This window comes from Paroedura picta, chromosome 9 (assembly GCF_049243985.1).
Source record: "Paroedura picta isolate Pp20150507F chromosome 9, Ppicta_v3.0, whole genome shotgun sequence".
In the NCBI taxonomy this organism is placed as follows: domain Eukaryota; kingdom Metazoa; phylum Chordata; class Lepidosauria; order Squamata; family Gekkonidae; genus Paroedura; species Paroedura picta.
In genome coordinates, this window is record NC_135377.1 from 1,292,599 (window position 1) to 1,318,190 (window position 25,592).

The 25,592-nt window shown below is 60.4% G+C and overlaps 1 protein-coding gene across 2 annotated transcripts; it reads left to right on the forward strand.

Moving 5' to 3' along the window:
• The first annotated feature begins 3,343 nt into the window (after window positions 1–3,343).
• On the forward strand, window positions 3,344–25,405 carry TONSL (tonsoku like, DNA repair protein). 2 transcript variants are annotated; one of them, XM_077351277.1, is made up of 26 exons: window positions 3,344–3,452; window positions 5,346–5,441; window positions 6,282–6,424; window positions 7,200–7,383; window positions 7,984–8,113; window positions 8,507–8,678; window positions 10,216–10,330; window positions 10,453–10,601; window positions 11,713–11,865; window positions 12,300–12,425; window positions 12,993–13,188; window positions 14,307–14,368; window positions 14,492–14,581; window positions 15,493–15,565; window positions 15,652–15,815; window positions 15,936–16,059; window positions 17,060–17,814; window positions 18,037–18,113; window positions 19,018–19,183; window positions 19,616–19,694; window positions 19,899–20,185; window positions 21,607–21,778; window positions 22,471–22,649; window positions 22,821–22,894; window positions 24,550–24,683; window positions 24,880–25,405. In XM_077351277.1, the coding sequence occupies exons 1-26, from the start codon at window positions 3,416–3,418 to the stop codon at window positions 25,164–25,166; spliced, it is 4,224 nt and encodes a 1,407-aa protein (XP_077207392.1). In that variant the 5' UTR covers window positions 3,344–3,415; the 3' UTR covers window positions 25,167–25,405. The 2 variants fall into 2 exon arrangements, with proteins under 2 accessions (XP_077207392.1, XP_077207393.1); XM_077351278.1 differs by having other exon boundaries at window positions 19,021–19,183.
• Window positions 25,406–25,592: the final 187 nt, after the last annotated feature.

Below are 25,592 nucleotides of genomic sequence, written 5' to 3' on the forward strand. Positions count from 1 at the left end.
CTGAAGAAGTTGCATGAGCCAGAATTAAACAGTGTCGGTCCTAAAAGCGCCCCTGGACTCAAACCGTGCTCTAAAGGCAGAATGTGACTCTTGTGCAGGTGATTTGGAAAGAGGGTGGGGGAAATGCCAGCAGGGCTGGAAGAAATTGTTTTTAAAATTAACTTAATTTAAAGACGGCTTTCCTAGAAGTGACTTTTGGCCTTCCTTCAAGGGAGAGGAGAGAGAAAAGGCCGCTGGCTTTGTACAGCCGGCTGCTTCATCCAAACACTGGAGCTCCTTGGAGGCTGGAGCAGGTCAGAAAGTGAAGCTCTTGGCTGCAGGAGGGGGAATGGTGGGGTACGTACACTCGATGGTACGTCACTAAAATTTACAAGACAGAGTTTAAGTCCAGTGGCACCATTAAGACCCACAAAGGTTTCTTCGGGGTGTAAGCTTTGGTGTGCACAAGTGTGAGAAAGTGTGCCTGCACATGACATCTTTGAATAAAGCCTTGTTGGACTTAAAGACGCCCCTGGACTCCTACTTAGTTCTGCTGCTTCAGACCAAAACAGCCACCCACTCGAAACTAAAACCATTAATTAAAGAAGAAGAGGGGGTAAATGAAGATGACACAATTGGGGGACACATTTTCTCCCCCCCACACACACCCACACCCAAACTTCCACTTGTTTGTCCCTCATCTCCTTTGGACAGTAGCATAGTGGACATGTCACAGTTCTGGAAGGAGAAGCAATGCTTCTTTCTCTGACTGCCTTCAAGCTTGTACGAGAGGACTATTCCCTCCCATGCAGAGGGATGAGGTTGCTTTAGGTCAGAGGTGGCCAAACTGGCTCTGCAGGTATCCATGGATGACAATTCCCATGAGCCCCTGACCCCCCTGCCTTAGATGGACCACGGGCCCACCGGTCTCCCTTTTGTATACTCTGCATGAGCTCCAAGATTGGGTTTGGCAAGACCCCTTTCTGAACAGGATTCTCCAGATTCAGTCTGGGACCTTCTATATGACAAGGGACTTCCGTTCTGTGGAGCTTTCTAAAGCAGCGTCATTGGATCAGTCTGCTCCTCATCCTATTACACGCAAGGACACTTAAGAGGGTGGCAAGAGCCAGCAACACTAGAGAGGGGGCTGCAGACCCTCAGGCACAATGAGCAGGAAGCCCCCTGACCCTGTGGCCCAAGTTGGTCAGTTTTCATCTGCTGTTGGAAGCTAAGCGAGGCTGACCCTGGCTAGTCCCTGCGGGGGGGGGGGGGGCTACCAAGGAAGTCTCAGGGTTGCTGCTATGCAGAAGTAGGCAGCAGCGAACCCCCTCTGAACATCTCTGGCCTCGACAACCCTATGGGGTCCCCCTAAGTCAGCTGTGGCTTGACGGGCAGTTGGGAAACTTAAGCTTCGTGGCTGAGTCCAGGCCCCTCTCTTAAGAGCAGCCCCAAGTGACACTGCCCCAGTCAGCCTTTCCCCCACCCCTGGCCTGGTCTCATCCCAAGTAGAGCCGCAGCCTCGTGACGCTTGGATGTGCAGGCCCCAGGATAGCTTGGATTTTTGTGTGTTGATATGCTTGCTCTTGTTAAAACAAAAGCCGTGGAATGATTTAGGGATTTTGCCAAAGAACAATGCAGCTACCTCTGTTCTTGGTTATTCTGAGGAAACTGAAATTGTCTGCCAACTTCTGAAGCTGCTGAGGTCCGAGCTCCGCCTTTGGGGTGGAGGCAGAAAGAAAATGCACAGCAAATAAAAGGACTTTGTTTTCTGTACCCTGCTTCTCACTGCCTGAAGGAGTCTCAAAGCGGCTTCCAATCGCCTTCCCTTTCTCTCCCCACAACAGGCACCCTGTGAGGGAGGTGGGGTGAGAGAGCCCTGACAGAACAGCTCTAAGAACTGTGACTGGCCCAAGGTCATCTGGCTGCAAGTGGAGGGGCAGGGAATCAAACCCCAGCTCTCCAGACTAGAAGCCACTGCTCTTAACCACAACACCAAGCAGAGAGATGGGATGAATGGATGGGGTCAGGTGGCCTCAATGCACACAGGTCTGATGCATGGATGGGGAGAGCCTGCTCTCTTTCATCACAAAAAGGCAGCAGCACCTGGCAGAACAGGTGGGCTGAATCATCACTGGATATGCAAGAAAGGCAGTGGCATGCTGAGGTTTCAGGGTCAGAAAAGCCCTCAAAGGTTGGATAATGCATGCTCAATGCGCTGTAGCAGTTGTTTGCAACTGGGTTTCCCTGTTTTGTACATGAAAATCCTGTTGCAAAGGGGTGCTGTGAGGCATCATCTGGGTGAAGGCATCCTGCGTGCCAGCCTGGAGAAGCAGCTGCTAAAAAGTACACGAGCCAGAGCTAGCCGAGTTGCTTCAGGTAGCCTAGAACCCTCATGGAGAGTGCTGCCTGCCAACCTGAGGCAAAGGCCGAAGGGAGCTTCCAGCCAATGCTCTCCTGCCGAGATCTTGCCCTAGGAGGGAAAACAGCAACCTCAGGAAGCCTCAAAAATCAACCTTAGGATCTTATTTAGACTCTTTCTGGCCCAAGAGAGGATGCCCCCTCCTGTCCCTGAAGGGCCTCATGGAGTTGGAATTGACCCTTCTAGTCCGGGCCCCGGCTCAGGGGTGGATCAGCCTGAAGCATCCCCGGTGGTGAATGTCCTCTTTAGAGCCTCCAAACACAGGACTGAGCTAGTCCCAACAGGTGGACTGAGCAGCAGCAAGTTCCGCAGGATCATGAATGGGGATGAAGAAATACTAAGGTTTGGGACCCAGAGTCACTGGCTGGCCCTCCTTCCCCCCCCCCCTCCACTGCTGGCCTCTCTTTTTCAGTTTGAGTCAAAAGAGGGCCTCAGTTAGGGTTGCCAGCTTGGGAAGTCCCTGAAAATTTTGGAAGGTGGGATGGGGAAACCTTCAGCAGGGTATAATGCCACAGCATCCACCTTTTCAGAGCAAGCCAGGGGAGCTGAGCTCTAATGGGCTGGAGTTCAGTTGGGATTCCAGCTCCCAGCGACCTCTACCTGCAGAGACACACCGCGCATGCTCTGGGAGCAGGGCTGCCCCACAGGTGCAATGCATGCCCTGTCTTCCAACCGGTTGCCGGCTCCTGTCGCTGGTGCTGGGCAAGCGCATTCCCGTCAGACTACAAATCCCAGCATGCTCTTGGTATGTGTTTCCCTGAGAGCCGACACCGCACGCGGGAACGCGGAACTCCGTTTCTCCTGCCCCGCCGCCTGGGTCTGCGCGCGTGCGCAGACGTGGCTTTCCTCGGGCCGCGAAGCTGGGCGTCGCGCGCGATTGGGCGAAAGGGCCAGCCAATAGAAACCCGGAGCGGTGCTCCGCGCTTTGCGGGCGGCCAATGAGGAGGCGGCGTTGGAGCGGGGGGCGGGGCGCGCGTCGGTTTGGCGCTGAGGCGCGGAGTCGGGGCGGCGGCGGCGATGGCGATGAGGGGCCCGCGGGAGCGCGAGATCCGCCGTGAGTGGCCATCGGGCCGGGGAGCGGGGCGGCTGGGATCGGGCCCCCTTGGCCCCGCCTACCGAGGGGGGGGGTGGTAGACTGCCTCCGCCCCTGGAGGCTCCATCCGTCCGTCCGTCGCCAGCCGGGCCGGAGCTCGGGTGGCCAACCTCCCGGTCGAGCCTGGAGACCTCCCCGAACTCCAGCCGATCTCCCGACCCCAGGAGCAAAGGAGGGGCTCGCCGGCCCTCTGCCCTTCCCGCCCAGCCCCGCGCAGAGAATCCCAGGCTCAGGCTCCGCAGGGAGTCTGCGCACAACCGGACGCCCCCCCTCCCCACACACACTGCATGTCCCTGAGGCTGCAAGGTAGACTGCCTCTGCACAAGGAGGCTCTGGCTGGCCGCCGCCAAGGGGTTTCTCCCCATGCAGGAGAATCGAGCCCAAAGAGGGCAGGGCAGGGCAAGGCAGGCAGCAGGTCTTCGTTCCTCGGGTGGGCGCTTCGGGGAGTGTGGGGGGAAGCCAGCCCTGCCTCTGTGCCTTGTGCTTCCGTGGGGGGAGTGAAAGAGCAGCTGCTTTGCACGCAGAAGGTCCCCGGTGGAACCAACACGGGGCGGGGGGGGGGGGGAATGGCATTCAGCAGGTGATGCAAAGCGCCTCTCCTTGAGCCCCTGGAGAGCGGCTGCCAGCAGAGTAGGAGATACTGACCAACTCACTGTGTCAGTGGCAATGTCTCTACCTCAGCAGGCTCCATCTAGCCATCTAGTTACTGATGTTTTCTTCCTCCCCGCCTTGCAGTCTCCAGGGGGTCTCCCCCTCTTCCCTGTGCCCCCCCCCCAAGTGCACGTTTCTGATTCAAATGCGAAGCCCTCCTTTCCTCCCAAGATACCAGAGCTCAAGATGGGGTTGACAGGAGACGCATAAAAGGATATTTGCTTGCAACACATAATGAATGTATGGAATTGATTGTCACAAGGGCTGACGAGTAGGGTCAGATGCGTTTTAAGGGGATAAAATGTTCCTTGAGACATCTGAACCAGGCAGATCCTTGGTCAGGTTGAGCTGGAGTTTTTTTGGTTAACTCTTTGGTCTGCAGGGGAGGGATTGTGGCTCAGGGCCTCTGCTTGGTATGCAAAAGGTCCCAGGTACCATGTTCAGCATCTCCAGGTAAAAGGGTTAGGTAGGAGGGAATCATAGAATCCTAGAGTGGGAAGGGGCCACAGAGGCCATCTAGTCCCACTCCCTGCTCAGTGCATCCAGCATCCAGGAGAAGGATCTGTCCAGCCACTGCTTGAAGACTGCCAGTGAGGGGGAGCTCCCCACCTCCTTAGGCAGCCCACCCCATTGCTGAACTACTCTGACTGAACCCCCCCGGAGATGTCGCTGCTCTCCATGTAGTTTAAAGCCATTCCTGCAGGTTCTCTCCCATGCTGCCAACAGGGGCCTCTCCCTGCCCTCCTCCAACCTTTCAAATTCTTCCAGAGATCCCTCCTGTCCCCTCTCAACCTCTGCTTCTGCAGGCTGAGCATCCCCAAGGCCCTCAGCCTTTCCTCCTAGGGCTCGGTCCCCAGGCCCCAGATGCCACCATCGTGTTGTACTGTGTGATGGGAACTGGATGGGTAATAATGGGGTTTTTACTGTTTTTATGATTTTATGATGTAAACTGCTGTGAGGCTAGGGCGAGCGGCGGTATAGAAATCTAATAATAATTATTTAATCTTCCTCATTGCTCTCCTCTGCACCCTGTCAAAGTAATGTGAAAGACTTGCACCTGAGTTCCAGGAGAGTTTGTAGAGACCTTACTCACCTTGATGGACCAAGAGCCTGACTCAGTCCTAGGCCGTTGGTTCTGTAATGGGATCGGGGTGGCTTGTGATGTTCCTTCTACCACTGAGGGGGATATTTCTGCTCCTCCAGAGCTCCAGAAGGCCAAGGAGAAAGCCCAGCAGAAGGGAGACCTCCAGGAAGAAGCTGCACTGTGTAACCAGCTGGGAGAGATTTTGGCTCGTCATGGTGAGGGGCAGTTGTGTGGTGAGGCCGACTTGGGGCATCTTCTCCAGCAGGGGCCTTTTGTGAGGGCAGCTGTGCCATGGGGACCCCTTGCTGTTGATTGATGAGGCAATCACATCCCAATCCAAGGAGATAGCTTGGGGGGGTCTGACCACTGGGGCAGGTCTGGAGCTTTACTGCCTCCATCATGTCCTTGGTAGTGCACCTGGCTCTGGTTTGATTGGACTTTTCTTCTGGGGAGTGGGGGAGGGGAGGGCCTGGTCGAAGGAGGCTCATGGGAGCCGAGACGGCCAGAATCAGGGAAGTCCATGACCAAGGCAGAGAACCCTCGTGCTGGGGGTGCAACCAGAACGTGTCTGGCTGGTACTGAAGGCAGAGCCATCCACCGAATGTCAGGGAATGAGGGGATGCAGAACTCCGATTGTGGCTCTCCAGTATTTCAGGCACAAACACCATGAAACTGGGGACTTAAAAAATAAATCTTTAAAAAGGGTTTCTTCCTACACACAAGGATACGTATTGAACTAGCAAAGAAACAGTCATCTGGTCCCATCCCCGATCCCCCCCCCCAAAAGCAGCCAATGGTGACTGCAGTCAGGAATGGGGGGAACCAGAACCCTTAACTTCCTGTCAAGTTGTCCACTCAACCCCCCCCCCACACACACACACACACACACGCAGTCTGGTCTGGCACCACTGCTTGACTTTATTTTAAAAACCTTACGCACTGAGATTGTTGCACCGTGTGTGCGTGTGCATGTGCGTGTGTGTGATTGTTGCCTGTATCTGCTGCACATTCTGCAGCTGACTAAACTCTTCTTCTCCTTCTTCTCTGCCGGGCAGGGCGTTTTCAGCAGGCCCTGGAGGAGCACCGGCAGGAGTTGCGCCTCTTGGAGAGTGTGGCCGATGTCATTGGCTGTGCTGTGGCCCACCGGAAAATCGGGGAGTGCTTGGCAGAACTGGAGAGCTATGAGGCAGCGCTGAAGGTACAAGGGCCGGGGGAGAGGGCTTCAGAGCAGAGCATGGGAGCGCAGCTTGGCTCAGAGCACGATCGATTTAGGCTCCAGGTGCGCTTCCTGCTCCCTGCTGCAGCCTCAAAGGGCTTCAGGGCAACTGGAGCAGGTAGAGGGGACTCGGGAACTCACATCGCCCAACCTCTGGAACTCTCCTTCTCTGGAGGGTGGCAAAAGCTACTTTGAGACTTCTTCAGGAAGAGAAAAGCCGGATACAGCCCCAATTCTCTCACACCACCCCTTTCCCCACACAATTTGTCTGCATGCAGCCTTTCCACTTTGCAAGAACACCCTGTTCTCAAAAACTGTCCAGGCTGAATTCCGGAGATTTTTGGTGTATGTGTGTGTGGGGGGGGGATCACTTGGCCATGAAATTGGGGTCACTGTGGGTGGGCAGGTAGTTGTGAGTGTCCTGCATTGTGCAGGGGGTTGGACTAGATGACCCTGGAGGTCCCTTCCATGTCTATGATCCTTATGTCTGGGGCAGGGCTGCTGTGTATTCTTGGCGCTTGGGGGCAAGCATGGGAGGGCTTCTGTAGTTCTGGCCCTGCTGGGGAACCTCCTGAGGTCCCCTGAGAGCTTCTCTTATGTTCCCATTTTGCACCAGAGCAGCCACTGTGGGTGGGGGCCCCATGCCATTGGCCAACTGGGTCTCTTCCTGGGGCTTGATTGGGGCCTTTGCAGGGCAGGCTGCAGGGGCCTCTGGAGAGCCTGCCCTTGACTCTCCTCTCCGTGTCTCTTTGTGCAGCACCAGCGCCGCCACTTGGAGCTTGCCCAGTCCCTCCACAACCATGTCGAGCAGCAGAGGGCGTGGGCCACGCTGGGCCGCACGTACATGTTCATGGCCGAGAGCGGCCGTGCCAGTGGGGCTCTGCAGGAGGCAGAGGAGGCCTTTGCGAGGAGCCTGGCTGTCATTGAAGAGACGTTGGACGGTGCGTCTTTCCCTCCCTCCCGGCAAGAGGGGGGGGACTGAGAGGGGGAAGTCTCCCCCAGCAGAGGCCAGCGGGGTTGGCCTGTCGGCTGCTCAGCTCTTTCTGCCCTGGAAGGCAAATGGCTCCTGTAGCGACAGTCGCAGGATGTCCGGTGTTTGCTGTTGAGACCCAGCAAGCGGGCAGAGAGTCCTTGGGGCTGGAGCAAAGGCCTCCCTGTGCTGGGGAGGGGGGCCTGCTGGAGCACCTCCGGGGTTTCTCCCTGGGGTCTGTGCCGTTTGGGGTGTGCACCCTTTGGCCCGCATGCTCACTGTCCCCAAGGCCGGTTGTCAGCCCTGGTGTGGCAGGTGGTGCTAGTGGGGGTGGGGAGGATTCCTGCCCCAATCTCACGTGACATGGGACCCCCAGGGGGGCACCCAGTGTGGCCAAGTCGGACAGCCTCCACCCTGCATGGCGCACCTGCACCGCTCTTGGCTGAGGGAGGGGAGCTCATAAGCTAGAGAAGCCGGGGGGGGGGGGGGCTGAACCTGAGTGGGGCGAGTTTTGTGTGTGGCTGTGGGTCCACTGCCTGCTGACGGGCGTCTGCCTGCCTCCCTCTCCCAGGGGAAGTGCCGCCGCGGGAGGTGAGCGAGATGAGGGCCCGGCTCTACCTGAACCTCGGCTTGGTCCACGACAGCCTGAAGAACCCGGCCAAGTGCAGCGACTACATCAAAAAGAGCATCTACATCTCGGAGTGAGGGCGGGGAGGGGGGCACCTGGCTGGGCTCATTGGTCCCCCTGGGGAGCCACCGAGGGGGTCTGTCTTGAGGAAAGGCAGAGCATAAATATTCATATAACAGAAATGAAATAGAACCCCACTTTGCTGATCCCCCAGCCTCCCCAGGTGCTTCTTGGAGAAGGGAGGTTCTGTGGTTGTGGGTTTCCTGCATTCTGCAGGGGGCTGGACTAGATGACCCTGGAGGTACCTTCTGACTCTGATTCTATGATTCTGTGGCTCTGAAGTCCAGGGCTGGCTGGAGCCAAGCTCCCTGTGTGTGTGTATATGTGTGTTGCAGCTGTATTCTTTTGAGGAGGAAAGCTAGGCTGAGCTCCTGAATTTGATCTGTGTCTCCCCCCCCCCTCCCAGGCAGACTCACCTGTATGAGGACCTCTACCGGGCCTATTTCAACCTGGGCAACATCCACCTGCGGGAAGGCGAGCATTCCAAGGCCATGCGCTGCCTGGAGAGAGCGCGGGAGTGTGCTCGTAAGATGAAGGAGAAGTACCTGGAAAGTGAGTGCAGTGCCAGCCTGGCCCAGGTGAGACAGCCTCCCTCCCCCCCCCCCAGTTTGTTCACCCCTTTGAAGTACTCCTGGTTGAGAGGGCAATGGAGCCTCACAGGAGAAGCCCAGCTCCTTGCCTGCCCCTGTCTCTGGCTAGCTGTGTGATGGGACCACTGCCCGGATTTCCAGGAAGGACTGGGGGAGTTCGCAGAGAACCTTATTTATTTATTTATCATTGTATTTCTGTACCGCCACTCCCAGAAACTGGCTAGCGGCAATTCACAAAACAAAACACAGTATCAATTAAAACAATAAAACAGTAAAGCAATGTAAAATATAAAAAACAAATACAAGATGGTGGTATACTAATAACTTTGAAAATTGATCCCCATATTCTGGGCTTCGGTCTTAAGATGTATATGTGTAGGTACCGGCTGGGAGATGGAAACAAGCCCCCAACACAGTCTAGCACTCCAGTAGGAGCGGAGGGGTGTATCGGGGGGGGGGGCAGATCTAATACCCCAAGGCTCCCACCCGGCCTCAACCAGAAGCCTGGCGGAAGAGCTCCGTTTTGCAGGCCCTGCAGAACTCAGAGAGTCCCTTGAAGGATCCCTCCTCGAATTTGGGGATATGTCAGTGTAAAGGGGTGGAGCAGTGTCCCCTCCTTCCTTCAGGTTATTTAAAACATTTATCAGCTGCCTTTCTGCTGGCAGAACTCAAGGCGAGTTACAATATCAGCAGAACAGCAGAAACACCTGAGGACTGCAATACAAAATCTCCCAAAAGCACTGCCGGCAAATAGAAACCAAACGAGTCAGACGCAGTCGTAAATAAAACTGTCCTCAGCTGGCTCCTGAAAGTCAAAGGTGAGGCAGTGGGGGAGGTTGTTCCGTAAGCAAGGGGCTGCCACTGAAAAGGCCCTGTCATGTCTGCCCTTCAGATGATCTTCTTTGCTGCTGAGCTAGCAGGCAGGGCCTCTCCCTGTGACCGTCGTTCCCAGCCCTACAACCATACCACTCCATGCCCAGCCACAAGCCGCTCCCACCGTCCTGGAGGGGCACCTCCCTAGATGCCTAGATGCCTGGCACGTAGGGCCTGAAGAGTCCCCAGGCCTACAACCCTGCCAAGCCTCCACTCCTGGGGGAGCCAGGCAGCCGCTGCCGAACTTGAGAGTAGCTCCTGCTCGGTGGATTTGTAGGACTAGCGCTCGACATCTGCCTAGTGGCCACCGTCTCTGGCTTTGTCCCTGGGCTAACGTGTAGGAGCAATCCCACTCCCAGCGTGGCACAGGAGGTGGCACAGAACTGTGGCCCTTTGGATGTCCGTGGACTACAATTCTCAAGAGCGGTTGTCAGCACATGCTGGCAGGGGCTCATGGGAATTGCAGTCCATGGACATCTGGAGGGCCATCCCTGTTTATACCCCGCTTTTTACTACCTGAAGGAGTCTCAACGCAGCTGACAATCTCCTCCCCTTCCTCTCCCCACCCCTCCCCGGAAGGAGGTGTGGAGAGGGGATCGCTCCCCCTCCTGGCGGCGAGGACTGCCTGTCACGGCCTCCGTCTTCCCTCCAGGTGCTGCTGAGCTTGGGGGACTTTGTGGCTGCCAAGCGCTTCCTGAAGAAGGCCTACCTGTTGGGCTCCCTGCGGCCTCAGCAGCGGCAGAGCATCTGCCACAGCCTCCGCTACGGTAAGGACTCCAGCCTCTCAGGGCTGGCGCACCTCTCTGCGTGGAAGAGGGTTGGAGCAGGCATTGCAAAGCACAGCGCTCCGTGCCTTGGGAGGGTTTGCAAGATACTTTCTCCTCGCCAGCCATGAAGGCCTGCTCCTTGCAGCAGGCCCTGGAAGAGGCAGAGGTAGCCGGCCACCTGCAGACAGCCCTGGGCCTGTGTGAGCAACTGGGGGACCTCTTCTCCAAAGAGGGGGATTATCGACGCGCTCTGGAGGCCTACAAGAAACAGGTGAGGCTGGGGGCAGCTGCTGGCCAGGGTGGGTGGGGGACAGTGAAGCCAGGCATTCCCAAAGAGGGTGGTGGGAGGCACTTTTGTACAATCAGAGGCCTCTCCGTGGCTCTTAGCCACAAGGCACAGACTGATCACTCTGCCTGGGGCAGGGATGCTCTTTATTCTGGTGGGCCTCCTGGTGGCCCCTGGGTTTTGGCCACTGTGTGACGCTGAGCGTTTCATCATACGGGCCACTAGCCTGATCCAACAGAGTCATAGAGTTGGAAGGGGTCCGCAGGGTCATCTAGTCCAATCCCCTGCAGAATGCAGGAAATTCACAACTACCAGCCCACCCACAGAGACCCCAATTACATGCCCATGTGAGTCCCCCCCCCCAAGAAACGCAGAATCCCTGCCCAGTCTGGCCTGGAGGAAGTTTGCCTCCCGACCCCAAAGTGGCAGCCGGCATTTCCCTGGGTGGTGGTGGTGGTATTATTATTATTATTATTATTATTATTATTATTATTATTATTATTATTATTATTATTATTATTATTATTATTATTATTATTAGATTTATTTCCCGCCTCTCCGTATAAGCTCGAGGTGGGTCACAGCAATCTCAACCCCATTAAAATCCCAATTAAAAGACTTACAAAATTATCAACATGACGGCAAAAAGAAATCCCTTCTGCCCAACCGCTCTGCCTGAATTCACTGTCTCTGGGGCAGTGATTGGTACAGTGGTTAAGACCAGCAGCTTCTACCTGGTGAGCTGGGTTTGATTCCCTCCTCCTCCATATGCAGCCAGCTGGGCGACCTTGGGCTGGTCACAGTCCTGACAGAGCAGACTCCCTCAGAGTTCTCTCAGCCCCTCCTACTTCAAGGATGCCTGTTGTGGGGGGAGGAAGGGAAGGGCCACTCCTTCTGGTAGTTCAAAGCAGGGTATAAGAACCAACTCTGGTGCCTGGGGCGGGGGGGGGGGCACTGTGGAAGGACGACTGGAGTTCTGGCCCCTCTGGGGGAACCCCTGGATCTGGGTCCTTGTGTGACACAGAGTGTGGGACCACAATGGACCCCTGGCCTGATCCAACCGGGCTGCTCTGCTGACCCTGTGGTCTTGCTTCAGCTGCACCATGCTCAGGCGTTGAGGCGCCCGGGTCAGGAGCTCGCTGTGATCCACGTTTCTCTGGCTGCCACCTTTGGGGACCTGAAAGATCATGCGCAGGCAGTACATCACTACCAGGAGGAGCTGGCGCTGCGGCAGGGGAATGCCCTGGAGGTGAGGGGGCCGAGCGTCTCCCTGCATGTTCCTGCTTTTTCGTTATTGGATTGGATGGATGATGATGACAGTTTCCTGCCCCACCTTGCTCCCCAGTGGGGGCCCAAGAGCAGCTTATGCCCTTCTCCTTTCCTCCATTTTGTCTGAGGGGTTAGACTGGCCCCGGGTCTCCCGGTGGGCTTCCAGGGCCCGAGGGGGGATTTGAGCCCCACTCTTCCAGATCCCAGTCCGACACTTTCATCCGCTGCCCCGTACGCGGGCGTGTGGCCAAGTGGGGGTCCTCGGGTGCCATCCTGCCTCCCTCCCCTCCCCACTCCAAGCAAGCCTTGGGCTGGAGAAGCCCCTTTGCCCCGCTCTGGAGGGTCACCATCCTCAAGACTGCAAACAGGCAAGAGGAGTGAGACCCGCATCCTGCCTCGTCTGTCTGTGTCCAGGAAGCCAAGACGTGGCTGAACATCGCTCTGGCCAGAGAGGAGGCCCAAGAGAGCTACCAAGCCCTGGAGCCCTGCTTCCAGGAAGCCCTCCGGAAGGCAGACACGGCAGGGGACCCCAGGCTGCAGGTGAGCTGGTGGGGGTGGGGAGAGGGCTCCCGTCTTCATGTCCCAGGGGCTGAGATTCCTTCTCACGTACTGCTCGCCCTGCCCCCCCCCCGCCCCCCCGGCTGATGTCAGCGCTCTGAAACGTCCGGGACAAGCAGGATCTTGGAGGCCTGTCAGGGTGTCCCAGGGTGTCCCTCCGCCAGGCGTGCCAGGGGCTGGGGCTCTCCCCTGTGCCTTCCCAGGAAGTCTTGCAGGCCTCTTGGGGGCACAAAGCTGGCTGTTCTGCGGTGGACCAGGAGGGCTCTGCTCCGAGAGCGTTCCTGCCTCATCCCACTGCGATGCCCGCGGCCCCCTGTGTCTGCTGGAGTGCTCTCTGGGCCCATGAGCCTTGCCTCCCCGGCCTTCGTGGAGCCAAGCAGGGCGGACAGCGTCAAGTCAGGGAAAGGCAGGGCCGGCTTCGAGGGGGCCCATCCAGCCGGCATGGAGGGAAGCAGAGGCCCCGCTGCAGCGCTGATCTCCCCCGAGGTGGCGGGGAGGCCAGGGCTGGTGGCCGCTTCTTCCCTAAAAGGGGGAAACCGTTTGTCTCAGTGCCAGATCCTGCGGTCCTTCCACGCCTCGCAGCAGAGATGCGGTTGCCCCGAGGCCTCGGCCACGCTGTCCCGGCTGGAGGACCTCCAGAGCCGCCTGGGCTGGCGCTCGGAGGGGCAGGCGGGTGAGGAGGAGGAGGAGGAGCTGCCGAGCAGCGAGCCCCTGGAGGAGAGCGACCTGGAGCTCTCGGGCAGCGGTGAGCAGGGCCGGGCGGGGGGCCCCTTGGTCACCGTCCCCAAGGGCTGTGGGCCGGGCTGCCTCGGGAGGCTGGGGACACTGCTGACCCGACCGAGAAGAGCCCTCGTCTCCGAGGGGGCTGTGAACTCCGGAGCTTCAGTTCTAGAAGCAGGAAACGGGGGGCAGGGAGCACATGGGGGGGGATGGGGGCTGACAGACGTGTGGGAAAAGCAGTGGCAAAACTTGCTGGCCTTTATTTAGCGTTTAAAACCCTCTCGTGCTGCCTTTCCGCCCAAGTGGTGCACTGCACAGTATGAAAACATCGGAACCGTTGCAAATAGCGCTTTAAGCCACGCAACAAAAGCACGTGAGGAGCGGTACCAGAGGAAGGTCCGTGACCAGAGGAAGCCCCCGAGAGAGGGGGGTGGGCCATCTCCCTGGGGGTGGGCCATCCCAAAGGTTTGGTGCCGTATTCGGTGTAGTGCTAAAGAGCGGCGGCTTCTCATCTGGCGAGTCGGGTTTTGGTTCCCCACTCCTCCTCCACATGCCGGCAGCTGGGGGACCTTGGGCCAGTCACAGTCCTGTTCTTGGAGCTGTTCTCACTGAGCAGTCCAGTCAGAGCTCTCTCAGCCCCCAGCCCGCCGGGTGTCCATTTTAGGGAGAGGGGGAAGTGGGGTCTCAAAGCCAGCCCTTCTCCTTCTTGTCCTGCTCAGTTGGGAGAAGGGAGTCCTTGAGACCCTGGAATGGAACCCAGGAGCAGACGGGAAGCCAGTGTGGACGGAACCAGGCTGGCGTGATCGGGTCCCCCTGACCCACTCCATTCAGAGCTCTGCATCTTGCACTTGCAGCCCAAACACACGAGGAGGCCCATTGCCCTCAACAGGCAGTGGGCGGAGGGCAGAAGCTGGTGTGCTTTGCTGCGGGAACCGTTCCTGTTGCAGGACCCAGCGGGGTCAAAGCAGCGGCTGCTGAGCTTGGGGGCCGATGGCCGTGCCTCAAGAGGCCGGTTGCCGTCCCGGCAGCGGGGGGGCTGGGGGGGGGTTGGCTTTAGGTTGTGAACTCCTGGGGGGGGGTCTGGTCTGTTGCTGTGGCCTGGTTCAGACATCCCCCCTCCCCCTCCCCCGCTTTGTCCTCCAGATGGAGAGGGCGACCTGGAGGGCTACGGCAAAAGTGTCCCAGGCCGGCGCAACACCAGCAAGGTGGGGTCAGGGTGCCTGCAGGGGGTGGGGGAGGGGGTTACTCTGGAGCCAGAGAGACAGGTGGGCAACTTTGTGAAGTGGCCCGTGAAGCTGGATGTGGCCTGACTGTGCCCCTCCCCTCAGTGGAACCAGCGCAACGACAAGGGCGAGACCCTCCTGCATCGCGCCTGCATCGAGGGCAACCTGCGCCGGGTCCAGTTCTTCTTGGAGAAGGTGAGCCCCCAAGACCCGCCCCGCAGTTCTCCGTCCTGTCCCAGCAGGCCTCTGGGCTCGCTGCCCTCTGCTCCCGGCTGATCGCAGAGGAGGCCTGTGGAACTGCATCCTTCCTCTTCAGCCTTGACCTGGGAGGCAGCAAGGCCCAGAACTCTCTTGGCCCCACCTGCCTCAAGAGGGGCCTCTTGTGGGGAGAGGAAGGGAAGGAGTCTCCCGAGTACAGAAAAGCAAGGTGTTCCCCCCTCTTCTTCATCGCCCGTCCCTCTGAGGGGGCATGGAGTGGCCTGGCCCTGGTGAAGAGCAAACTGGGATCCAGCCCAGAGGGCAGGGATGGTTCTGTTCACAAATCCCCTGAAAATATGTCTGTGCTGCCCCTTCCTGTGCTGCGGGAGTGGCCTGGTGGCGTCTGGGTGATGGCATTTCTGGTGACATGTGACTTCATGGGCGTGGCAGGGAGGCGTGGCCTGTTGACAACACTTCCGGGGTTCTTGAAGCCTGAAGGATGTTTCTGGGGGTTCTCAATGGCAGAAATGTTGGGAAAGGAATGAAAACAAGCTCTGGGAAGAGAAGAGCCCCCTGAGGCCTGTGGTCTGCGCACAGTGATTGGAAAAGGGGAACGGGGAACGGGGAGCAGAGAGGCAGAGCTGAGGACCTGGGGGCAGGATTTGGCTCAGCAGAACGGGGGACATGTGGACAGGGCCGTGACAGCCTGGCATGGTGAGGTCAGGGCAGTGAAGCTGGGGCATGGGCCAAGCCCTCCTGGACAGGCGTGGCCATTCAGAGGGCTTTGGGGGACCCCCTGGCTGCTCCCATGACCTGCTGTCGCATGCTGAGGATGGGGCAGGCCTGGGAGGGCAAAGGCTGGTGCTCTTCCAGGCTGTCTTCCACGGATGCCTCCCTCTCCATCTCAGGCTCACCCTGTGAACCCTCGGGATTACTGTGGCTGGACCCCCCTGCATGAGGCCTGCAACCACGGGCATCTGGGTAAGCCCTGGGGAGGGAGCCGGGGCCCTCTGGTCGCCCTGGAGAGAGCGGAGGCTGGTCGTGAACCCCTTGACTCTTCCCCGCAGAGGTCGTCCGCTTGCTTCTGGACCACGGTGCTAACATTGACGACCCTGGGGGGCCTGGCTGCGAGGGCATCACCCCCCTCCACGATGCCCTCAACTGCGGGCATTTCGACGTGGCAGAGCTGCTAATCCACAGAGGCGCCTCCGTGACGCTGCGTAATGCCAAGGTAGGGACAAGGGAGGTGCTGCTGACGGGGGGAGGGGGGTGTTGTCTGGCCAGCTGCGACTGAAGCCGTTCTCCGGCAGCAGTTCTCCCCTCACTGTGCCCGGCGTCTCCCCCTGTGCAGGGCCTCAACCCCCTGGGCACGCTCCACGAGTGGGTGCGCCTGTACCGTCGGGATCTGGACCGGGAAACCTGTGAGCGCTTCAAGGCCATGGAGCAGCTGCTTGGGAAGGCCATGGCACAGCGAGGTGAGGCTGCACAGGGGGAGGGACGGGGCCTCAGCAGGGGAGCCTCTGCTTGGCACGTGGAAGGTCCTGATTCCATCCCCAGCTGTTAAGAGCACCAGGCAGTGGGCGAGGGGGGGAAGGCCTTCGCCTGAGACCCCCTAGAGAGCCGCGGCCAGTCTGTGCCGACCAGGCGGACCTCGAAGGACAGAGGGTCCCGTTCAGGGTGGGCAGCTTCGTGCGAGGGAGGGGGAGGTCTTGGGGTTCTGCACGGGGGCAGGAGGGGTTGATGCTCCTCTCTTCTGGGAAGGGGCTGCTCCAGAAAGTGCTGAAAAACGGCAGCCCAGGATTTACTCTTGTGCAAATGGAGAGCTCACGAAAACAGGCAGCCCAACTTCCAGCAGGGGAGCCTGCCTGTTCCTGCCTCCCCCCCCTCTCTCTGACCCACGCAGCTGCCGTTCCTCAGGCCCAGGCTGGCTCTCTAGGAAGTCGTGTCCGGGATCCGGACCAGGAAGGGCCCAGCCCAGGGCCCAAAATGGACATGGCGTGTGAGGGAGAGCGGGGGCAGCAGGAGGAGGAGGAGGAGGAGGGAAGCATCCCAGAGAGGGCAGCCCAGGCCCCCAGGGAGCCTCTTCTGGGCAGTTTGGGAGGGCCCCCCGCGGGCATGTAGAACAGCTGGAGTCTGGTGGCACTTTGGAGACCAACAAGGCCCGCAGGACAAAAGGCGAGTCCAGCCCGGCCCCGTGAAGACCGGCCAGGTTGACTCCTGAGTGGGCAGGCACGCTCCTTCGCTTTTTAGGGCCTGTGCTTCCGAGAGTCCAAGTGCCCTTTGGCAGACCCGTGAGTCTCAAAGGTGCTCCTGTTGGACTCTACCTGCGGCAGGACTCGCATCGAGGGCCTCCATTTGGGGAGGGCGGGCCTTTCAGCCCCTGCTTGCCTCCCCTTCTGCTTGAAGAGCTGGTTTGGGGGCAGGAAGGGGAGGCCAGAGTTGCTAGCCCCGGGTTCCCTGGTTCTCCCCTGACAGGCTCCAAGTCGCGGGCCCCGCAAGAAGAGCCAGCCAGCCAGCTCTTTGACCCGGAAGCCCCGGAGTCCCCGCCCCCTCGTCCTCCGTGCCCCAGAGAGGAGCCCTGGAGGGCCCCCAGGCACAATGGGGAGCAGAGCCTCGGGGAGACCCCGGACGACTGCGCCAGTCCCCTGCGGCCGGTCGAGAGGAGGCCGTGGCTCTTTGGCCAAGAACCGCCGAGGGCCGAGGAGGAGCCAGGGCAGGGCCAGACCGGACATGCGGACGCTGGCTTGGCAGCCGCCGCAGAGTACCAAGCAGCCATGAGGCGAGTGGGCAGTGCCCAGACCCGCCTGCCGCGGAGCCCCGAGCGCCCGAGGCCCTCTGACGGGCCGGCCCTGATCCCCTCGGAGGACTACGTGGGCGACGATTGGCTGGAAGACGACGTGGGGCTGAGCCACGGGTCCCGCAAGAGAAGCCGCCCCATTCGGGACAAGGACTCTGGGTCCGAGTCGGAGGGAGCCTCGGGGCCCGAGAGGGACAGCGGGGGGCCCGGACAGCCCCCGGAGACCGCGCGGAAGAAGCGGCGGAGGGTCAGGCAGAGCCGCCTCACCCAGATCGTGGACAGGACCCCCCTGGGCAGGACGAGAGCGGCCAGGCGGATGGCGAGCCCCGGGCGGCCGGCAAGCGAGGACAGTCCCCTGCGGGGCTCTGGGGACAGCAGCCCAGTCGATGGCAGGACAGGGGGTTGCGAGAGCCCACCCCCAGGCTCAGCACAGGTGAGCTTCCCGGAGGGGAGGGGAGGGGAGGGGTGTTTTCCCCCCTCCCCATATACCAGGACTGCCTTCTCTGTAGCTGCTGCAGCCCTTAAGGACAGGGCTGGCTTTGCCTGCAGACAAGCAGATCCAGCCCTGTCCTTCAGGGTCCTGCTAGGCCCAGGGCTGCTGAGTGGGAGATCCCCCCCGCTTGGGACTCTGTCCTCATCCCTCTCCTCTCTGCAGGGTCCTGTTCCCCCAGCCCCTCTCCGGGTGCGTGTTCGGGTGCATGAGAAGGTCTTCCTCATCCCCGTGCCCCACAGGTAAGAGAGGCCTCAGGGGGGGGGGGGCGTGTATCTGGACTCATGGGCTCCTCTGACCTTCCCGGAATGGCTGCTGTCTTGGGAGCCCCCAAAGGTGGCCGCCTCTTTCCCGCGTAGCCCCCAGCGTTCCTTCCTCTCCTCCCGGCCCTGGCAGCCCTCTCGTTCCCACTGTCTTATTTCCCCTCTCCTCCCTGTCCGGAGAAATGCCTTGCTGCATTAGACATCCAGCTGAGACACAAGGCTTTGTCCCTGACATCTGCTCTTCAGAGATACTGCTCCTGTCCATGGAGGCATGGCTCACCCCAAACGGGCGGCCCCCTGCCCCTGGAGTCACTTGGAAAGCTGCTCTGCCCCCTTGCTGGCTGCTGTGTGTGGGGCGGGGCGGGTCTTTCTGCCGCTCCTCTCTGCTGCCTCTTTACACTTCCCTGAATCCCGACCTCTTTTCTGCCTCCTCTTTCCACCGCCCCCCCCCGGTTGGTCCTCCTGCTCTGTCTGAGCTTCTCTGGGGCTGAGGTTCCCGACCCTCAAAACCTGCCCGATCCCCCCGAGCTTTGTAAGGCCTAGCTCCCTCGCAGCCCCCGAAGCTGACGTGGAGGGGAGACCACAGCTGCGCTCTGACTGCAGGGCATCTGCTGAGCATGCTGAAGGGCCCGCCGCGCCACCTTGGGGGCCCAGGTCAGGTGGAAAACCTGCATGAATCAGAAGTGTGATCCAGCAGCTCTCTGGCATTAGGGCGGGGCAGGAAGGGGGGGGGATGGCACGCCAATCAACCGCTCCCTTGCCAGTCCAAAGCAGGCCCACAAAGATACAGAAACACGCCCTGCCCTTGCAGCGTAGAAGGGGGAGCCGGGAGCCTGCCTGCCTGCCATCCCGCGATCCGCTACACCTTCTGCCTCTTTTGCAGCAGCACCAGCGGTGGTGACGGCCGGCCGGTGTCCTGGCTGGCGGATCAGGCCTCCCAGCGCTACTACCAGATGTGTGGGCTGCTGCCACGCCTCACCCTCAAGAAGGAGGGGGCCCTCCTGGCCCCCCAGGACCTCATCCTGGATGTTCTGCAGAGCAATGAAGAGGTGAGCGGCCTCGGTGGGGGGCTTCTGCCCAGAATGGAGGCGGGCCTGGGGGGCCCACATTCTGCTGAACTCCCATCCCGGCCTTTTTGGCCTGTGGTGGGGATGTCGTTGGGGAACACACAGCTGCGCTGGCCTGAGGTTGCCCCAGAAGGGGGGGGGGGTTGTGGGGTAGGGGTCTGGCTCCCTGTTGCCCCCTACCTGAAGGATTTGGGGGCAGAATTTCCTTCCCAGCATGGAGTGTGGCCATGGGCAGTGGAGGGGCTGCTCCACACCTTGACCTGCCAGTGGAGGGGGGGGGGTCTGGGTGTGGTGGTGCTCGAGGCGCTTGCTTGCCTGCCTCTCGGGTCAGTGTTTCCCAGTGGAGAAGTGGCAGGGGGGGGCACTTTCTGCCCAGAGCCCCTCCCAACAGGCTGGCTGTGGCCTCTCTGGCAGGTGTTGGCTGAGGTGCAGTCCTGGGACCTGCCGCCCCTCCTGGAGAGGTACCGCAAGGCCTGCCGGAGCCTGTCTGTGGGTGAGCCCTGCCCTGCCGTGTCTTTGGGTGGGAGGGGATCGTGGGGGGGCTTCCTTTCCTAAGCCAGAGGGTGGGGGGGGAGATGCTGACCCCACAACCATGGCCTTCCCCAGGGGCAGGTTCTCCTTGGCGCTGCCTGAGGAAGCGGGGAGGGGGGGTCCTGCTTGTGGGGCTCGTGCTGACAGCAACGTGGTGGGTCTGCAGGGGAACATCCGCTGCTGCTGAGGATGCTGGAGCACCAGGAGGCGGGGCCCTCGTTCAGCACATCGGGGGTGCCTCTGCGTGGCCCCCACCTCCCCCCCCTGCTGCGGGCGCTCAAGCAGCAGACGGCCATCCAGCGTCTCTCCCTCTCGGGGACCAGCCTGGGGGACGACTCGGCCGCCGAGCTGCTGGCCTGTCTCAGCACCATGCCCGGCCTGAAGACCCTGGACCTCTCGGCCAACCGGCTGGGCCTGGAGGGGCTGCAGGAACTGGCTCGGGGCCCCTTCCAGGTAGAGTGAGTGGGGGAGGCAGGGAGGGAGGGCCTGCCTGCCGGCTGGCTGGTTGGCTGGCTTCCCTGGGGGGTGGGGGCACTTGTCGGGACTAGGCCTGGCTGCCAGGGGTTCCCCCTCCTGCGTCTGTGGGTGCCTTGGAGAATCAGGAATCGAGGAGAATTAAGACCCCAAAGGAAGGGTGGTATAAAAATATAAATAAGTAAGTAAATAAGTGAAAAACATTGATGTACCCCAAAGGCATGTGTTTATTACAGGACTAGTAGAGAAGCCGCAGGAGGGTGGGGGGGTGGGTGGGTGCGAATGCAGAGCTGCCCTGAGTCCTGCAGGGAGAGCGCTGCACCAGGCCGGGGCCCGGCGTCCGGAAGCTGTGGCTTTGGGTGAGGCCACTTTGACCTTGCTAGGGCCGGGATCCTAAGGAGATTCTGTTCATTGGATCTTAACTCCCACGAGGCTACCACCTGGGCCGAGAAATAGTTTTCAGTCAGAGTTGACGCTCTAGCTGAGAGAGCCCTCCTCAAGCCTAGAGGAATGGAAGCGGAGGGTGTCACCACTGTTGATGTAAACATGGGGAGGGGGGAAGCATGTGGGCAGCTTTTTGGACCTGCCAGCAGTTCCTGGGAGGGGGGCGCAAGGGTGTGGGGTGTTCCCGGGAGGTGGAGTGGGGAGAAAGGGACCCCAAGCTCTTGGCTCATCCTGCAAGCCCAACCTGCAAGGCAAGGTATTTAATATGAGGTAATCCTATTGTTCTCTGCACAGAAGGGGTAGTCAACCTGTGGTCCTCCAGATGTCCATGGACTACAATTCCCATGAGCCCCTGTCAGCAACGCTGGAGGACCACAGGTTGACTACCCCTGACTCCCCTGGGTCTAGATTTCCTCTGCAGTAAAATATATATTAAAGGTTTTTTCTTAACGTGATTCATTGGGGCTGGGCAAAAGAACCCTAATTAGGCCGTTTGACTGTCAGTGTGCTTTCAGTTTGTGCAGCCAGTCAGGTCTCTGGGGGCCAGTTAGAAGCTGGACTGGGCTGCAGCCCTGTGTGACTGCCCCCTTGTGCTTTTTGATTGATTGTGTTTATATACCCTCCTCCCCTGTGGCTCAGGGTGGTTTTCTCCAAAACCCCTTGGCAGGGGCCAGGAAAGGGGTCAGCAAGGGCCCTGGCACCCCTGGGCACCACGTTGGGGGCCCTTGCTTTAAGTGATTTTCAGGGGGAGAGGTGACGGCAAGCAGTGCAGGCAAAGGAGGAGAATCCTGGGGGCCATCCTGGCCTTTAAACTTTGCCGCGTTTCACAGAATGCCTCAGAGCCCGGAGACTGGAAACTCGCTCTTCTGAAGCGTGACCTGGGCTGGGCTGGGTGCTGGGCGTCTCCCGGCCAGGCTGCCTGCAGGTGGCCCCGACTTTCCTCCCTGTCGTTCCAGAGGCTGGAAGAGCTGGACCTGAGCTTGAACCCGCTGGGTGATAGGAGCTCCCCAGGCTTGGCTGCTTTGCTGCAGGCCTGCCCCCTCCTGCGCACCCTCCGCCTGCAGGCCTGTGGCTTCACCCCCGCCTTCCTGCAGCACTACCGCCCCCTGGTGGCCGACGCCTTAAAGGGTGAGTGGCTCAGGCAAGCTCTGCCCTCCCCCCTTCCCAAAAGCCTGCTGCAAACGCAATGGATGTGCCTGCAGGTGGGAGCTCTGCTGGGAGGGGGGGGGGCACAGCCAGTTGAAACCAGCCGTGCAAAATGTGCAGCAGCAGCAGCAGCCCTCCCTCACCCCCCTGCCTTCACGCAGCACTGCCCTCCCTGCAGGGCGGCCTTGGCATCTCTCCCTTGCCGAGGGCCCATGAAGTCACCCTGTCTTTGGAGTGGGGGGGCAGGGGCTCCTCTGGGGGCCACATGCTCCATATTCTCCTGGAAAAAGCCTCCGTGCCCCTTCTTGGGGGGGGGTCGGTTGTTCCTTCCACCACCTGTTTGTAACCCCTCCCTGAGCTGCATCAAAACAGAATGTGACCCTCAAGAATGGAGCAATCTAACCCTCAACAGTAGATTTCACTGCATGGAGGCTCAGTTCTTCCTTCAGGGGGGCTGGGGGGGAGGGGCGAGATGCCTGCAGGGGCTCTTGGGGACGGGGGGACAAGGCACAGACGTCTGCCTGGGGGAGTGGCGAGTGGAAGGCGGGTGGCTGTTGGGGCAAAGGCGCTGGGGGGCTCTGGAAGCGGCACTCCTGCCCAGGGGGCTGCCAACGGCCCCTTCCTGGCTCTGTCTGACTCAGTGCTCACCTGGGCCCCTCCCCCGTTCCCCGCAGGCTCCGTCCACCTGAAGAAACTGGCCGTGTCCTGCAATGGGCTGGGCTCCCCTGGCCTCCGCCCGCTCCTCCAGGCCCTCCCCTGCGCTGCCCTCACCCACCTGGACCTCGGCTCTGTAGATGCCCCAGCAGGAAGCCCCAAGGCACTGTGGGACGTGGTGGCCCAGTACCTGGCACAGGTGCGGAGGGGAAAGAGGCCTGCAGGAAGGGGCGGGGTCTCCAGCCTCACAGGAAGGCTGCGGGAGGGGCTGCTTTCCTTACTTGGGATGCTGTTCAAGCCCCCCCCCCCCAGCCATCAGCGATTCCATTCTGAATCCAGCCTCTTCTCCCCCCCCCTTCCCCCAACGCAGGAGGACTGCTCTGCCACCCATCTGACGCTGTCTGGGAACCGCCTGACTGATGAGGCCCTTGCAGGGCTGGCCAGGTAGGGGGATGGCGGGAGGGGGGGAGTGGGCCTTACCAGAGAAGCAGGTGACCTCTGGGCCGTGGACCTACTCAAGCCCGAGTGCTTTGGTTTCGGATTGTGCTCCGATAGCCAGAAGTCATTCAGAGCTTTTGGGACTCATTGCTCACTTCTTTCCCGCCTGAAGTAGCCAGCCCTGACTGACGCAAGCTCCCCCCTGCCCAGAGTCCATCATTCCCAAAGATGCTGCTGGACTCAGTCGCTCTTCTGCTGCTCCAGACAGACTAATGGCCCCTCCCCACCGTTCCCCATCTCCATGGAAGGTGCCGCATTTAGCTGCACAGACCAGAAATCCATCCACCTGGTGATATTGGGGCAGATGGGCTGAAGAAGCAGGCAGCCCCTCCCCAAAGCTCCCAGCCTGCCACCAATGGTGTTACGTCTTTTGGGTGCTCCTGGACTAGAAAGTCTCACCTGGCCGGCCCCTCATCTGGATCTGGCTAGCAGATGTGTCCTTTTGGGCAGCGGGAAGGAAGGGTGCAGGGCCTGTGCAGGGCTCTGGGCTTGTTCCTCTTCAGAGGGATCCAGGGTGACCTCCCAGAGGCCCGTCTGAGCTATTTCCTCCCTTTTGGGGGCATCCTCTGGAATGGGACCCCTCCCCCTGCAACATGACTAGAGCTGGATACTGCTTGAAGCCAGCCACCTTGTGAGCCAGACCTCTTGGGCGTCACCTTGGTGGAGAAGGAGCACCTCCCCCCCCCCATTTCAGTCGTACAGCCCCTCTTTTCCCCCAGGTGTGGGGGCTCCAGGGTGCTGACCATGCTAATGTGCTGGTCAGATTCTAACACCCCTCCCTGCTGCTTTGCAAGGGATGGATTGCACACAGCCACCTCCACCCCCCCCCCCCCAAAAAAAAACCCAGAGAATTCCGTGTTCACTGAGCAGGCCGTCCTGCAATGGTGGAGATGCGCCCCTCCCACACGCACATTGCTGTGCGCTGAAGGGCTTCCGGGATGTCACCTGCCAACGGGGTGCAGGTCCCGTGCCCACAGGCCTGTTCCCCAGCAGGGGCGCCCTGGAGGTCCAGAGTCCGTGCCTCGCCAGCATTCGGACTGCCTTCCCCACGCATCCATCCCCCTGACCTAGCCCAGGCTAGGCCAATCTTGTGGGATCTCAGAAGCTAAGCAGGGTCAGCCCTGCTCAGTCTGTGGGTGGGAAATACAGGGCTGATGCGCAGAGGCAGGCCACGGCAAGTTCCCCCTGCCCTGCCCTGCCCTGCCCTGCCCTGTCCTGGGCTACCCAACCCCATCAGGTTCCGCCAGGCTGTGGGCTTGGCCCCAGCTAGCTCTTCGATGGGGGAGCCTCAGGCCGACTGGAGGCAGGCAGGGGCAAACCACCTCTGGAGGTCTCTGGCCTTGACCACCTCTGAGGGTCACCGTCATCTGGTAGAACCTCCAGGTGCAGGGGGAGTAGGCCTCAATCTCAGTTCTGCAAGGCCTCTGGGTCCTGTCCTTGACCTCCACATTCTGGGGCACCAAGTCTCTGAAGCCCAGCACAGGGGAAGGCCTCGACCTCTCAGCCCGGCTAAGGACAGCTCTAGCAGGACCGTGACCGCCCCCGGCCACCCAGCTGGCTGCGTGCGCTCTTAGCCATTCCATTGGCTCTCCCCTCTGCAGATGCCTCCCGGCCTGCTGCTCTCTGGTCTCCCTGGATTTGTCAGCCAACCCGGACATCAGCCTCACGGGCCTCCGGACCTTGCTGGCTGCCCTGCAGGAGCGGCAGAAGGGTCTCCAGTTCCTCAGCTTGGCAGGTGAGCTGTGGGGGGTGGGGGGGAGGACTGCTACTTGGGCCCTCCTCCTCTTGTGGGGGGGGGGCACTGGGAAGCAGGAATTCCTGCCTCTCGGTGGGATCAAAGTTGGGGCGGTGGGGTCTTTGGAGGACAGGGAAGTGTCCTGGGACTCCCCCTCCCTGAGCTGCCTCCTCTGCTCTCCCCTCCCTTGGCACAGGCTGCTCCATCAGGGGCCCCTTGGACCCTCCCACCTGGAAGCAGCTCTCGGCCAGCGTCCGTCACCTGCAGCTCTGCACCCGCCAGCTCAGCCCCCGTGACCAGCGGGACGTGGCCCTGCTGTGGCCCAGCCAGCCCGACGCTGCGCTCCGCACGGTCACACGGCAGCACAAGCTCTTCTGCCAGGCCCTGGCGCCGGGGTTGCCTGGGACTGACTTGCCAGCTCCCCACGACGAGAACTGCCCCCCGCGGGGCCCGGATGCCCCCTTTGAGGCTCATCCTGGCTGAGCAGGAGCAGGCAGCCTCCGTTGGGCTTTCACCAGGGCCCCCTTCCAGACAGGCTGCAGGAGGGGAAGGGGAGAAGGACGAGCGGCTGCCGGTGGGCCTGGAAGGCCAGAGACTCATGCTTGGGAGCACCCAGAGAGATGTTGCCTGGTGGAGGGTGGGGGGGGAGGACGTGCCCCCCGGGCCTCCTTCACAGCTGCTCAGTCCTCTGCTATTTATTGAATATCCTGGCTTCAGAATCAGACCCCGCTTGGACCTTCGTCTCTTCTAGCTTGCGGTGTGACCCCCACTACCTCCTCCCCTCACATGGGGGGCAGAGGAGTGACGATGGATTTGAGGGGAGGGGACTCTGTGTGAAGTGCGGCCCAAAGACCCAAAGGCCCTTGCCGGTCTTCTTTAGGGGGGGGGTCTCTGTGGCTGACATGGAAA

Coding starts and splice junctions, on each gene's coding strand:
- TONSL (XM_077351277.1), top strand. CDS start 3,416: ATGGCGATGAGGGGCCCGCGGGAGCGCGAGATCCGCC. Junction 18,114..19,017: donor CTCATCCCCGTGCCCCACAG/GTAAGAGAGGCC, acceptor CCTCTTTTGCAG/CAGCACCAGCGGTGGTGACG. Junction 20,186..21,606: donor TGGCTCGGGGCCCCTTCCAG/GTAGAGTGAGTG, acceptor CTGTCGTTCCAG/AGGCTGGAAGAGCTGGACCT.